The sequence below is a fragment of the Oncorhynchus tshawytscha genome, linkage group LG08 (assembly GCF_018296145.1).
Source record: "Oncorhynchus tshawytscha isolate Ot180627B linkage group LG08, Otsh_v2.0, whole genome shotgun sequence".
NCBI lineage: Eukaryota > Metazoa > Chordata > Actinopteri > Salmoniformes > Salmonidae > Oncorhynchus > Oncorhynchus tshawytscha.
Window position 1 is genome coordinate 35,568,244 of NC_056436.1, and position 15,895 is coordinate 35,584,138.

Sequence of the window (15,895 nt, forward strand, 5' to 3'; positions counted from 1 at the left end):
TTGGAGTGGAGGTAGAGTAGAGACTAGCAGTGGTGTGATTGCTATTTGCTCCATCACACTGTGGGTTGAGAGGAGACTCACAGCATGGACTGAAACGGTCACACTGGCGTCAGATAACAGTGGGAAACAGGACAGGACAGCCTTCTCACCCAGACAGATATATAGACACTACAGCGCACTGGTACTGCTCACATCTAAAACAAACTGATTTGCCCTTTTTCCTATGATTTAGCCTACTGTATTTCTTTCAGCCCTCGGCAGTTGGATATTAACAATTTATCAAAGGTGTTGTCGACTCTGAGTGACGCATTTGTTTAGCCTATTTGACATTAACCTCCTGAACTTTCTGTCAAATCAATCATCCATGACCTTTTCATCTGATGCTGCCCCCAGGAAGGCTTGGATGGTGCAACGTTCACAATATTACTGGAACTCCTCAGCCATGCTTGGATGCTATGGGAAGTAATATACCTCTCTACTAAATAGACTATGGGCTTATTTAGAATTGGCAAAGCTTCTCTTTCTCACTATTTGTCCTATATTAACACAGTAACATGAGTAAAAACTTTGTTGCTCTGAGACTTTTAAGCCTCAAGCATTACTTTATATTAATGTCCATAAAGATATATCTCAATCAACCCACACTATTGATGTGATGATCCCTTACTTTTATGCATGGACTGTCACTCCTTCCTGCCCAACCACTCACAAAGCTGGGCTTTAATTTTGATAAGCAATTCAATTATTTCTCTCTCTTCTTTTTTTTTTCTCCCCCACTGCAGTTGTCATAGAAACAGAGACCTGTAGTGATAGTGTGAGATATCCAGTCTATCCCCTTAGCATAGCGATTTATCACCCAGACTGAGGTTAGAGGGGGCGGTGTGTGTGTGTGTGTGTGTGTGTGTGTGTGTGTGTGTACTGTAATGGAAATCTGTAATTTTAGGTATTAGCATCAATAAAAAAAACTTTGATATGTTTTACTGCAGCGTACTATGTTATGGTGCGTTGTGAGAAAATTGCTGTATTTCGAACTGTAATTCTACCCAACAGAATACAGTATCGTATCTTTGGAGGGCCAAAAACCTTTTGACCCCTAGTGGGGGCATGGTATTGCTGTGTCTGGCTAATTAACATATTTTGAGGCGTGCCTTGTAAGAGGCTATATTCGTTGAACCCGTGAGTGAGATAGCTGTACTATTTTAACTCCTATGTGTTAATAGTGCCACATCAATTTAACATGTATAGGAGACAGATTGAATTAGCAGCTAGTCTTAAATGGTTGAGCATTTTTCCAAGTCCTTTTGATCTGTTTTGCCCTGTAGGCACTGCCGGTTTGAAGTCTTTGCAGATATGAAACATTCATAATATCAGTCTAAAATATACAACTCCCAGTTTATTTTTACTTATTTAATATATTTAACCTTTGTTTAACTAGGCAAGTCAGTTAAGAACAAATTCTTATTTTCAATGATGGCCTAACAATGGGTTAACTGCCTTGTTCAGGGGCAGAACGACAGATGTTTACCTTTTCAGCTCGGGGATTCGATCCAGCAACCTTTCGGTTATAGGCCAAACGCTCTAACCACTCGGCTACAAAACCAACTTTATGAGAGGTTTGAAAAATAGCTTCTATTTACCTCAACATTCCATGACATACACTAAGGCATTGTTGGCAGAATAGATGGATGCAGTTCAATGCATGATTACTACACTGCTCAAAAAAATAAAGGGAACACTAAAATAACACATCCTAGATCTGAATGAATGAAATATTCTTATTAAATACTTTTTTCTTTACATAGTTGAATGTGCTGACAACAACTAAATCACACAAAATGTATCAATGGAAATCAAATTTATCAACCCATGGAGGTCTGGATTTGGAGTCGCACTCAAAATTAAAGTGGAAAACCACACTACAGGCTGATCCAACTTTGATGTAATGTCCTTAAAACAAGTCAAAATGAGGCTCAGTAGTGTGTGTGGCCTCCACGTGCCTGTATGACCTCCCTACAACGCCTGGGCATGCTCCTGATGAGGTGGCGGATGATCTCCTGAGGGATCTCCTCCCAGACCTGGACTAAAGCATCATCCAACTCCTGGACAGTCTGTGGTGCAACGTGGCGTTGGTGGATGGAGCGAGACATGATGTCCCAGATGTGCTCAATTGGATTCAGGTCTGGGGAACGGGCGGGCCAGTCCATAGCATCAATGCCGTCCTCTTGCAGGAACTGCTGACACACTCCTGCCACAGGAGGTCTAGCATTGTCTTGTATTAGGAAGAACCCAGGGCCAACTGCACCAGCATATGGTCTCACAAGGGGTCTGAGGATCTCATCTCGGTACCTAATGGCAGTCAGGCTACCTCTGGCGAGCACATGGCCCCCCAAAGAAATGCCACCCCACCCCATGACTGACCCACCGCCAAACCGGTCATGCTGGAGGATGTTGCATGCAGCAGAAGGTTCTCCACGGCGTCTCCAGACTCTGTCACATGTGCTCAGTGTGAACCTGCTTTCATCTGTGAAGAGCACAGGGCGCCAGTGGCGAATTTGCCAATCTTGGTGTTCTCTGGCAAATGCCAAACGTCCTGCACGGTGTTGGGCTGTAAGCACAACCCCCACCTGTGGACGTCGGGCCCTCATACCACCCTCATGGAGTCTGTTTCTGACCGTTTGAGCAGGCACATGCACATTTGTGGCCTGCTGGAGGTCATTTTGCAGGGCTCTGGCAGTGCTCCTCCTTGCACAAAGGTGGAGGTAGCGGTCCTGCTGCTGGGTTGTTGCCCTCCTACGGCCTCCTCCACGTCTCCTGATGTACTGGCCTGTCTCCTGGTAGCGCCTCCATGCTCTGGACACTACGCTGACAGACACAGCAAACCTTCTTGCCACAGCTGGCATTGATGTGCCATCCTGGATGAGCTGCACTACCTGAGCCACTTGTGTGGGTTGTAGACTCGGTCTCATGCTACCACTAGAGTGAAAGCACCGCCTGCATTCAAAAGTGACCAAAACATCAGCCAGGAAGCATAGGAACTGAGAAGTGGTCTGTGGTCACCACCTGCAGAACCAGTCCTTTATTGGGGGTGTCTTGCTAATTGCCTATAATTTCCACCTGTTGTCTATTCCATTTGCACAACAGCATGTGAAATGTATTGTCAGTGTTGCTTCCTAAGGGGACAGTTTGATTTCACAGAAGTGTGATTGACTTGGAGTTACATTGTGTTGTTTAAGTGTTCCCTTTATTTTTTTGAGCAGTGTATAATTCACCAATTTATTAGTTGAGAGTCCAAAAAATATTGCAATCAGTTTGTAAATCACAGCTGTCCTGGTACATTGTTTGCTGCCTCCATTCGGGATGCACTGTTTCAGTTTCAATGGCTCAATATTTTGGACAGCAACTGACAAATGTAACTAAGGCTGGGAATGTCAATACAAACCAACTGGGCAATGATCACAAGTCAATCATAACATGGCTAATAGGCTAGCATATCTATTTACAGTACCAGTCAAACGTTTTTACTATTTTCTACATTGTAGAATAATAGTGAAGACATGAAAACTATGAAACAACACGTGGAATTATGTAGTAACCAAAAAAGTGTTCAAATCAAAATATATTTTATATTTGATATTCTTCAAAGTAGCCACTCATTGTCTTGATGACAGCTTTGCACACTCTTGGCATTCTCTCAACCAGCTACATGAGGTAGTCACCTGGTATGCATTTCATTTAAAAGGTGTGCCTTGTTAAGTTAATTTGTGGGATTTCATTCCTTCTTAATGAATTTGTGCCAATCAGTTGTGTTGTGAGAAGGTAGTGGTGGTATACAGAAGATAGCCCTAATTTGGTAAAAGACCAAGTCCATATTATGGCAAGAACAGCTCAAATAAGCAAATAGAAACAACAGTCCGTCATTACTTTAAGACATGGAGGTCAGTCAATGCGGAAAATGTCAAGAACTTTTATTTAAGTGCCTATGCAAAAACCCTCAAGTGCTATGATGAAACTGGCTCTCGTGAGGACCGCCACAGGAAAGGAAGACCCAGAGTTAAGTTCATTAGAGTTACCAGCCTCAGAAATTGCAGGCCAAATAAAAGCTTCACGGAGTTCAAGTACCATACACATCTCAACATCAACTGTTCAGAGGAGACTACGTGAATCAGGCCTTCATGGTGGAATTGCTGCAATGAAACCAATACTAAAGGACACCAGTTATAAGAAGAAATTTGCTTGGGCCAAGAAACACAATCAATGGACATTAGACCGATGGAAATCTGTTCTTTGGTCTGATGAGTCAAAATTTGAGATTTTTGGTTCCAACCGCTGTGTTTTTGTGAGACGCAGAGTAGGTGAACAGATGATCTCCGCATGTGTGGTTCCCACCATTAAGCATGGAGGAGGAGGTGTGATGGTGTGGGGGTGCTTTGCTGGTGACACTGATTTATTTAGAATTCAAGTCACACTTAACCAGCATAGCTACCACAGTGATACGCAATCCCATCTGGTTTGGGCTTAGTGGGACTATCATTTGTTTTTCAACAGGACAATGATCCAAAACACACCTCCAGGCCTCCATTTGACCAAGAAGGAGAGTGATGGAGTGCTGTATCAGATGACCTGGCCTCCACAGTCACCCGACCTCAACCCAATTGAGATGGTTTGGGATGAGTTGGACCGAAGAGTGAAGGAAAAGCAGAGCCTAACATTAGCAAGCTAGCTCTCTCTGGAGATGTTCGATCGGGTTCTGGATGGGCCACTCAAGGACATTGAGACTTGTCCCGAAGCTACTCCTGCATTGTCTTGGCTGTGTCCGCCCCCAGTCTGATGTCCTGAGCACTCTGGAGCAGGTTTTCATCAAGGATATCTCCGTACCTTGCTTCATTCATCTTTCCCTCTCCTGACTAGTCTCCCAATCAATTTTAGAATAAGGCTGTAATGTAACAAAATATGAAAAAAGTGAAGGGGTCTGAATACTTTCCGAATGCACTGTAGCATTTCTCTTGCGTTCGCCAATTCACTCTGGCTATTTATTCCAATTTCAGAGTACTCTCATCTGAGTGTGCCAGAGCGCAGAATAACTTATTAATTTACGAACGTGCAACACCTACTGAATATTACCCGTGTCAGTAGAGGTAGGCAAAGAAAGTAATAGTTAGTCTCGAACACTCTAGGTAACATACATCTCATTGTTTATCGGTGCAATTTTGACGGCCAACTAGCTGGAAAAGTTTGAGAGGGTTTATCTAATGTTCTTTCGTTAGTTTTGACCTCATCTTTCTCTGGCTAGCATTAGTTGTTTATCTTTTTGTTGTTGAGAGAGAGCCTACCTTTTCATGGTTGTTTGATAAATAGGACTGTAATGTTCCCAAATGTAAGAGGACTCCCAAGTGGTATTGACATATTTGCAGAAATCCATTCAGGTGTATTTTGTGGCTTTTGGAGAATGCTTTCTAATGATCTAAAGTTGCACTGTTGCAACTGCCTGTAAACACACAGGCTTGTTCAAAGTGAATGATGGCAGGCCTGTGATGCAAATAAAGGCCTAATGTAGTTCTGATTGGCAATGACGCACCCGGTCTGCATAGACTCTGGTCCTGGACGAGACAGATGTTTTTATTCGATTTTATTTCCTGCAGTGTCTATTAATTATCCAAACGCACGACCACTTTCCAACAATATATTGCTATAGAATCTTCCCAAATTCCTTAGTGTACGGAATATTCTTCCTGGGGATGTATATGAACAGATTTGAATAAGATTTCATGTTGCTAAAATGCTGTCAGCTCCACTGTAAGGCCTCTAAGTGCAAGTGAAATAAATGTTTAAACACTTTACCTAGCAATCAACCTGCTTGCACCGATCCCTTGTAATTGTGAAACACAAACCCCTGCCCTTAATTTATTTAATTTATTCATCCAGTCATTCATTCCGATTATGGTAGTGTTTACTTTTTTTACCGTATAATATAGTCAATCGTACAGTATTGTAATGTGTGTCATTACAAAGTACTTGCTTTGATACTGTATATATATTACAGTAGGTGTACTACCAGAAGTGATGGAACAAGACAGAATTGCTCTTCCTCCCAGGGAAGGCTTGCCAGCCCCAGTTTCGCCCTCCCAGAGTGCAAAGAACCATGGCGTGATCCTGGACAACGCCCTGTCATTCTCAGCAAACATCAAAGCAGTGAGCCTCTCCTGCAGGTTCATGCTCTACAACATCCGTAGAGTACGACCCTAGTACTTCACACAGGAAATGGCTCAGGTCCTAATCCAGGCACTTGTCCTCTCCCGTCTGGACTGCAATTAGCTGTTGGCTGGGCTCCCCACTTGTGCCTTCAAACCCCTGCAACTATCCAGAACGCATTAGCCCACCTGGTTTTCAACCTTCCCAAGTTCTCTCATGTCACCCTGCTCCTCCACACACTCCACTGGCTTCCAGTTGAAGCTTGCATCCACTACAACACCATGGTGCTTACCTATGGAATAGCAAGAGGAACTGCCCCTCCCCACCTTCAGGCTATGCTCAAACCCTACACCCCAACCCGAGCACTCTGTTCTGCCACCTCAGGTCTCTTGGCCCTCACACCCCTATGGGAGGACAGCTGCCGCTCAGCCCTTCTCTGACCTGGCACCCCAATGGTGGAATCAGCTTCCTCCTGAAGCTAGGACAGCAGAGTCCTTGCCCATCTTCCCAAAACATCTGAAACCTTACCTCTTCAAACAGTATCTTAAATTATCCTTCTCCTCACCTTGAACCCCCCAATAAAAAAAACTCTAAAATAACACTTAACCAGCACTTAAGTACAAAGACAAAAAATACAAAGACAACTTTTGATTGTCTTTTATTAAGATCCTATATATAACATTTCTAAATCAGCACACATAGCCATAGCCAACACACCATATCTATTTTCCTTCCTCCATTAACCCTGTTTCCTTTCTTTATCCTATTTCTTTATAAATACTTCCTTCGTCCATGTTTCTTTATGCATCCATCCTTTCTTCCTTCATCCTCTGTCATTTCTTCTGTACTTCTTTATGTTCTAATTCAGCTAGAGTTACCATTAACGTTGTGTTGCAACCAGAACTAATAGCCTAATAAATGAACAACTAAAAAAAGTACAAAGACTTAACTTGATTGTCTTTATCAAGACATTGTCTAGATCAACTTTCAAAATCATCACAAATAGCCATAGCCAACACACCATCTATCTATTTTCCTTCCTCCATTAACCCTGTTTCATTCATTTAACATATTTCTTCATTAATCCTCCATTCATCCTATCTGTTCTTACTTCTGTCTTTTCAACCTAATAAAAAGCTCCAAACATGTTTCCTGTGGTCATTTGCCAAGTCAAACAGCTGGCAGACTTTTTCCATGTCTATTTCATCCACTCTGTCCTGATGAATGTGACAGACTGCCTTCTTAGACCACTGAAACTCCTCTCGACTTCAGCAGAGGATGCAGGGACAAACATTAGTATGCAAACGAGGGCTTCTACCTGGTCAAAGGAGACCGGTGGACCTCAGGCAGCTGATTCCCGAGAACAGATGCAGCTTCTGTACTTGTTTTGTACTGGTATTGCATCTTGAACATGGCCAGCTGCACCTCAAGTGATCTCCTGTTCCTTTGGATACTGGTCCACCACTGCAGCATCCATCTCCCCAGAGAGAAGAACTTCCTCCAGCTTAGTCTGAGTTTCCAGGCCACCCTGTTTGAACCTCTCTGTTAGCTGCACATCAACTGTGTCAAGCACATTGAAGAGCTCAGCCCTGTAGACATCCTCTGGGGATGTGGGTGAGTATGAAGCAGCATTTCCAGTGAAGCGCTTTGGTGGTTTACAGATGTGGGGCATCTGAATGGGCTGGATTTTGATCTTGGCAATCAACTCTGTTCCTCGCCTATAGATCTGTTGAAATTGGACCTCTGATCTCTTTGCCTTCAGGGTGGTCTTAACACAGTCCACTGCAGCGAGCATCCCAGCAAATGTCTCTTCACATTTGTAAGGTGCGAATGAGGCACTCCAACTCTTCCATTACCTCAGCTGCTGCAAGGAGTCCTAGGACTGTGGTCCCCTTCTCAAATCTCTCAGCAATCCCCTTGCTGTTGTTGCTGTGTCTGATGAATCAGATGTGCTCATTTCTTCCAAGCTGAACAGCACAGACTCGTACTGACCTAGCAAAGAGCTCAGTGCTGGAGTCCTAACAGTCCACCTTGTTGGACACAAGGGCTTTAGGCTTGTGAATGACCCACACTCAGATGTCGCTATTTCCTTAAATGTTGTTTTGTATTTGCCTGACTGGTTGTGCAGGCAGCCCAGCTTGTGGAGCCACTTCAGGCCATCACATATCACAGTGGAAGATAAGCAGGCAGCCTGGGTGACTAGATTGACACTGTGAGGGCCACAATGCACATACAGAGCCAGTGGCTGCACTGCTCTCAGCCTAGCCTGTGTTCCTTTGATTTTCCCTGACATGTTCGCTGCACCATCATACGTTTGCACACTCAGACCTGAAAGAGGCAAATTCAGGTGGAGTAGCACATCTGTGGCAACTTCTGCCAGGTTCTCTTTAGTTGTAAGGGAGACTTCATAAAAACCTACAAAGTCCTCAACAGGCACTAGATCGTGAACCATGTAACGGAAACAGAATGACTCTAGTTCTACTCCCCCGACATCTTGTGTACCATCAATAAATATGGAGTAGATGGTGGATTCTCTTTGTGATGTCTCTCACAATGCTGTTGGCCAATATGCTCAGGATTTTGTTTTGGATTTGTGAGCTTGTATGATCCTGACTGAGTTTCAGCCATGTAGTGAGTACTGGACCATCTTCAGCTCTAACTTTCAGTAACTGGTACAGATTATATTCGGTAGCATCATGGCCCCTGAGAACTGACACCTGACGTGCTAGAGGATGGACCGAACCTGCTACTTTCCTAAGGCAAGACCTTGCTTTGTTTAGCTATACGGCTCTTACTGTGGAAAGTTGGGTATCCACTGGCTTTGGTTGGTGACAGCAAGTGGTAACGGCAACCTTGTGTGCATGGCTGCATGCACGTGAAGAAAACTGGATTAAGGCACCGGATACATTTAGGAATCCAGAGTGCACAAATGCAGGATCTGCATTTTTTTGCAAGAGGGGATTTCTGGCTTTTAATCACTTTTGTGCAATAAAAGCACAACACTCCTTCCACAGTGGGAACATAGAGGAGCCACTGGAATTATTTGTACCACCTATCCAGAAACCGAAGTGTCTTGTTTGACAGCTTCTGGTCTACCACTAGTTTTGGGTTTGGCTGATATGTTGAGATGTGGACATTGGGGTCTACTTCCTCAGCCTCTCCTGGGGAGTTTTTTTCTTCAAATTCCCATGGGGAGCCTACTGCCTCAACCTCTCCCGGAGAGCCTACTGCCTCAACCTCTCCTGGAGAGCCTACTGCCTCAACCTCTCCTGGAGAGCCTACTGCCTCAGCTCCTCCTGTGCTGACCTGCTGTTCAAATTCATGCTAATTTTGGCTACATTGTGCAACCATTTCGTATCTGATTGTATTGAGTCTATGGGTATCCCAGCACTGACTACTGCCTGCTGCTGGTCTCCCTAGAATCAACACAAATGCAATAAGCTGTCATTTCTTTAAGAATAATTTGCAAATATTGAACAACCAGGTGTGCAAAGCTCTTAGTGACTGAACCAGAAAGACTCACATCTCTAATCACAGCCAAAAGTGATTCTAACATGTATTGACTCAGGGGTGTGAATACTTATGTAAATTAGATCTTTTTGTAGTTCATTTTCAATACATTTGCTAACTTTTCTAAAAACATGTTTTCACTTTGTCATTATGGGGTATTGTGTGTAGATCAAAAAATGATTGAATACTTTCTGAAGAACTGTACATGGCATTTTTTTTACAGGTGTTACATAGAAAGAATGTAGTTATTTCATATAAATTACATCTGGATAGATAGTACAGATATGGTATACATTATATATCGGGTTTTTGTTGTCGTAATTATTATAGAACATGAACATAAACCCATCCGTCAGCTACTCTCATCCCAACAATTTCCGTAAACCCACCCATCAGCTACTCTCATCCCAACAATCTCCGTAAACCCACCCGTCAGCTACTCTCATCCCAACAATCTCAGTAAACCCACCGTCAGCTACTCTCATCCCAACAATCTCCGTAAACCCACCCGTCAGCTACTCTCATCCCAACAATCTCAGTAAACCCACCGTCAGCTACTCTCATCCCAACAATCTCCGTAAACCCACCCGTCAGCTATCGTCCCAACAATCTCAGTAAACCCACCGTCAGCTACTCTCATCCCAACAATCTCCGTAAACCCACCCGTCAGCTACTGTCATTCCAACAATCTCGTAAACCCACCCGTCAGCTACTCTCATCCCAACAATCTCCGTAAACCCACCCGTCAGCTACTCATCGCAACAATCCCGTAAACCCACCCGCCAGCTACTCTCATCGCAACAATCTCCGTAAACCCACCCGTCAGCTACTCTCATCCCAACAATCTCCGTAAACCCACCCGTCAGCTACTCTCATCCCAACAATCTCCGTAAACCCACCCGTCAGCTACTCTCATCCCAACAATCTCCGTAAACCCACCCGTCAGCTACTCTCATCCCAACAATCTCCGTCCCAGCTACTCTCATCGCAACAATCTCCGTAAACCCACCCCAGCTACTCTCGTCCCAACAATCTCCGTAAACCCACCCGTCAGCTACTCTCTCGCAACAATCTCCGTAAACCCACCCGCCAGCTAATCTCATCGCAACAATCTCCGTAAACCCACCCGTCAGCTACTCTCATCCCAACAATCTCCGTAAACCCACCCGTCAGCTACTCTCATCCCAACAATCTCCGTAAACCCACCCGTCAGCTACTCTCATCCCAACAATCTCCGTAAACCCACCCGTCAGCTACTCTCATCCCAACAATCTCCGTAAACCCACCCGTCAGCTACTCTCATCGCAACAATCTCCGTAAACCCACCGTCAGCTACTCTCGTCCCAACAATCTCCGTAAACCCACCCGTCAGCTACTCTCGTCCCAACAATCTCCGTAAACCCACCCGTCAGCTACTCTCGTCCCAACAATCTCCGTAAACCCACCCCAGCTACTCTCGTCCCAACAATCTCCGTAAACCCACCCGTCAGCTACTCTCGTCCCAACAATCTCCGTAAACCCACCCGTCAGCTACTCTCGTCCCAACAATCTCCGTAAACCCACCCGTCAGCTACTCTCGTCCCAACAATCTCCGTAAACCCACCCGTCAGCTACTCTCGTCCCAACAATCTCCGTAAACCCACCCGTCAGCTACTCTCGTCCCAACAATCTCCGTAAACCCACCCGTCAGCTACTCTCGTCCCAACAATCTCCGTAAACCCACCCGTCAGCTACTCTCGTCCCAACAATCTCCGTAAACCGCTCTTTTATGATTTCCATGTGACATATATTTGTTAACTGTGTTGTGATGTTTCACACACATTCTGAACCTTTCTAATAACTTTGTACATGCATCTAATAATTCAAATGGGTGGGTAAGGTTTCCACTACACCTTCACAAGTCTTCACAAGTTATATACCTTACAATCAAGTGGTACTGTATGTTTGATTATCAGAAACTACTGAAAACACTAAGGAGAGTAGTTTAATTCACGGATACTAATCATATTATTATATTCACCTCTGCTCCGTAAGAGACTTATCTTCCCTGATTACCTGACCCTGCTGGGAGCCCTGTCATCATCTGGTCACCATCCTCAGATGAGGCATGACAAATGATTACTGTCTGGTGTAGTGTCTGTGTGCCATAACAGTGAAGCCCACAACCCCCCAATATAAAGTACTTCAAATATAACCCATCTCAAAAGCATAGACTGCATTCTAGATGCAAGACTCACAGTCCATTTCACGCACATGATAGTTTTAAATATGGCCTAAACTGCATAATATTTGGGGTTATGATAGTGTAAGACAGTTGTGCTATGCTTGTGGGGCATTTATACATTGATTCTATTCTTTGATAATATAATGGTTCAGTAATTGTATTTAGGTGACATTTTGCAAGTACAAGTTATAGTGAATGGGTAGGGTAGCTACAATGGAAAAGGTAGTGCAATTCCATAATTGTTAATTGTATGTATTTTACTACTAGCCATTGAGGACCAACATGTCTACCATAACCACTCTCATTGCCACTTATGTACAGACCCCTGTCACCATCAGATCCTGCTAAGATGAGGCAGGCATGACAAAGAATTACCTTGGTGTACACATGAATATTATTCAAGCATAGAATCAATGGTTCAGTAGTTGAAATTGCAATTATTCCCAGATCCCAGACTGTGGCTTTAAACTTAAGCTTCTGTCGTGTAGCTACTGTAGACCTACCGATCAACTCAAGATGGAACTTTTTGTCCATTCACTGATATTGTTATAATATACTGTGAAATTCACCTGAGCTCCGTAGACTGGTCTTCCCTGGCTGTCTGACCCTGCAGGGACACCTGTCACCATCTGATCCTGCTAAGACATGATGAGCATAGTGTTGTGAACTGACTGAGCAGCTTGACAGTGAAGCCCGTAGAGCTGTTTATTACTATATCAGTGTGAAAAGTAGAGAATTAGCTAGGGAAACTGACAGATCAATAACGTTACATTGCTATACTGAATAATAAAATCTCACATTGCACTGAAAAAACATCAGAATATCGGTCTTCAATCGTTTGGCCGCTGGTTTCGTCTTGTTTGATGCAGGTCCAGTGTGATTGAGGCAAAAATAATAATTTTGGCAAACTCTCGCATGCCGGTACATCAACTGGCGAAAGCTAGCCAAATTAATTTACTGTTGAAACGGGACAAAACAAAGGTTACAAAACAACATTTCCATACACACAACAGCTGTTAGATAGTGCTATAATAATAGCCATCTGACAGATGGCTAGAGCTGAACTGGCTAAATTCATTTGACTCATTTGAGAGGGGATGAAACATTAGCTAATATCAGTTAACTAAAGGGTAGCCAGTATCTGCACTGCTTGCTTTTACAACTCTGAGAAAGAGTGCAACACACACACACCGTCAGCAGCTACATCTGTTCAACTGTCCCTTGCCAGTTCTAAGCCAGCCTTTCAGAAGCGTTGCCTTCCCACAGCTTGTCCAAACACTCTGTGGTGGTGTCCGGGCGGTCCTAAATCTAGCCGGCTGACACAGCCAGACAGCCTACCTGACCGCTCTGCTCTGAGGTGTCCGCATGGTCCTTACACACACCGATGACACTTCTTTTTGTATCTCAGGGCAATGATAAAACCGGGGGTGACAAAAATGCAATTTCAGAATGTGGGGGTCACATGACCCCTGCCCCGTCCCCAGTGAAAGTTTTGCCCTTGTGCACAAATATTAAATACAGAATTTTACTTGCCACAGAGCTGCCTGTAAATTACTGTCAAATTCATGGTAACCCCTTTAGTGTGTGTGTGTGTGTGTGTGTGTGTGTTGTAGATTGTTCTGGCCCTCACTGACGTAAAGGAGGATGAGTTTCGATTTGGTTTCACTGTGTCCGCAGGCTTAGGCTAGGAAGGCATATAATCCTTAATACTTTGTGAGGAGGGTTCCAGCCAGGCTTTGCTCAGGATCCCCATTTCATATTTGCCGACTGGAGTGGGGTGCTCAGAAGCATTCTGGAAGCACCGAAACTAACCCAATTTCCTGCTCCATTTCCCCCGTGCGTCCTATTCCATGGAGGACAGAGTTTACGACACAGCACAAACACACACACACACACACACTGTCAAACCCCTGGCCAGAGGTCATGCCGAGGCAGTCAATGGTGAGCAGATTGTGCACTTGACAGCAAAGTGACTCCACACACTCAAGTCATTTTAAAGTCACAAGATTAAAGAGTGTTGTAATTTTGTTTGGTTAGAGGAAGGAGCTGCTGCCAGTGTCTGGGCCCTCAGTGAAGTCCAAGTGTGGTGTCATCCAGTTTGCTGAGGTCCAGTGGCAGAATCTTACAAACCATATAGTCATAGAGCCATACAGACCGTCATCCTGATCTCATTGAATCCCTCAGGTTATTTTCTTTTCCCTCCCTTTTTAATGAGATTTTTAATTAGCATGTTATTTGTATAATGAGATCAGCAGGGTAGATGGTGTCTGGTGGAGGAGAGAGGGGAGCAGAGAACATTGGGTCTAACGCTGTTTCAATAGACCGCCCTGGTTCCTCTTCAGTCATCACAGCAGGAGAGGGAGGGAAGATGATCGGAGGGGTGGAGTGGGGGAAAAGAGCGGATGAGAGGTAGGAATGACTGGGGAAGGGGAGGAGAGGACAGAAGAGGAGATGAGAGGAAGGGTACAGAGTTCTGTGGAGGAGTAGAGAAGAGAGTAGGTTTACAACATGAACATAATCTGAAGCGGAAAAGTCTCTCCTCTCTTCTTTGCTCTCTCATTTCTTTCCTCGTGCCTTAACACTGACCTCTCCCCACCTGGGACGAGCAGGATCAGGAAGCCAAGGCCGTGTGTGGTTGTGACTCCTGGCTTTATTACACGTCAGGCTTTTATAGGACAGGAAATATGGTCTGGCCTTCACCTAGTGTAGAGAACCACTACAGGCTTCTCTCCATGATTTATGTCATCAGGGTTGCTGTGGTGTTCACTCTCTCTTTCTCTCTCTCACATCATTCCCCTTTTTTCTCACCCTTCTCCTCACCCTCTTCTGTCATCTATCTCTCTCTCTCTCTCTCATTCCCCTTCCTCCCCCCTCATCCCTTTCACTCTCTTTTCCAGTCAGATCTACTGTATAGAGAATGCTCATGGGCAACTGGTTCGAGACCTTGACTTCAATCCCAACAAACAGTACTACCTGGCCAGCTGTGGGGACGACTGCAAGGTCAAATTTTGGGACGTGAGAAACATCAACGAGCCAGTCAAGAACCTGGAGGAGCACTCTCACTGGTGGGCACCTGTCACACTTTAGACACACACACACACACACACACATAGCAGATATACAGTTGAAGTCGGAAGTTTACATACACCTTAGCCAAATACATTTAAACTCAATTTTTCACAATTCCTGACATTTAATCCTAGTAAAAATGTCCTGTCTTAGATCAATTAGGATCACCACTTTATTTTAAGAATGTGATATGTCAGAATAATAGTGGAGAGATTTCATTATTTCATCACATTCCCAGTGGGTCAGAAGTTTACATGCTACCAAATACTAATTGAGTGTATTGCCTTTAAATTGTTTAATTTGGGTCAAACGTTTCGGGTAGCGTTCCACAAGCTTCCCACAATAAGTTTTGTCCCATTCCTCCTGACAGAGCTGGTGTAACCGAGTCAGGTTTGTTGGCCTCCTTGCTCGCACATGCTTTTTTAGTTCTTGAGGTCAGGGCTTTGTGATGGCCACTCCAATACCTTGACTTTGTTGTCCTTAAGACATTTTGCCACATTTTGAAATTATGCTTGGGGTCGTTGTCCATTTGGAAGACCCATTTGCGACCAAGCTTTAGCTTCCTGACTGATGTTTTGAAATGTTGCTTCAATATATCCACATAATTTTCCTTCCTCATGTTGCCATCTATTTTGTGAAGTTCACCAGTCTCTCCTACAGCAAAGCACCCCACAACATTATGCTTCCACCCCGTGCTTCACGGTTGGGATGGTGTTCTTCGGCTTGCAAGCATTCCCCTTTTTCCTCCAAACATAACGATAGTCATTATGGCCAAACAGTTCTATTTTTGTTTCATCAGACCAGAGGACATTTCTCCACCAAGTATGATCTTTGTCCCCATGTGCAGTTGCAAACCGTAGTCAGACTTTTTTCTGGCAGTTTTGGAGCAGTGGCTTCTTCCTT

The 15,895-nt window shown here is 44.3% G+C and overlaps 1 protein-coding gene across 2 annotated transcripts in view; it reads left to right on the plus strand.

The window, feature by feature from the left end:
- Positions 1 to 15,895, plus strand: part of eipr1 (EARP complex and GARP complex interacting protein 1) — an 81,324-nt gene that overhangs the window by 55,086 nt on the left and 10,343 nt on the right. For both annotated transcript variants that reach the window (XM_024429874.2, XM_042325470.1), the window contains one exon: positions 14,821 to 14,988. In XM_024429874.2, the coding sequence (XP_024285642.2) occupies positions 14,821 to 14,988 (168 nt within the window). The remainder of the gene's footprint in view (positions 1 to 14,820; positions 14,989 to 15,895) is intronic.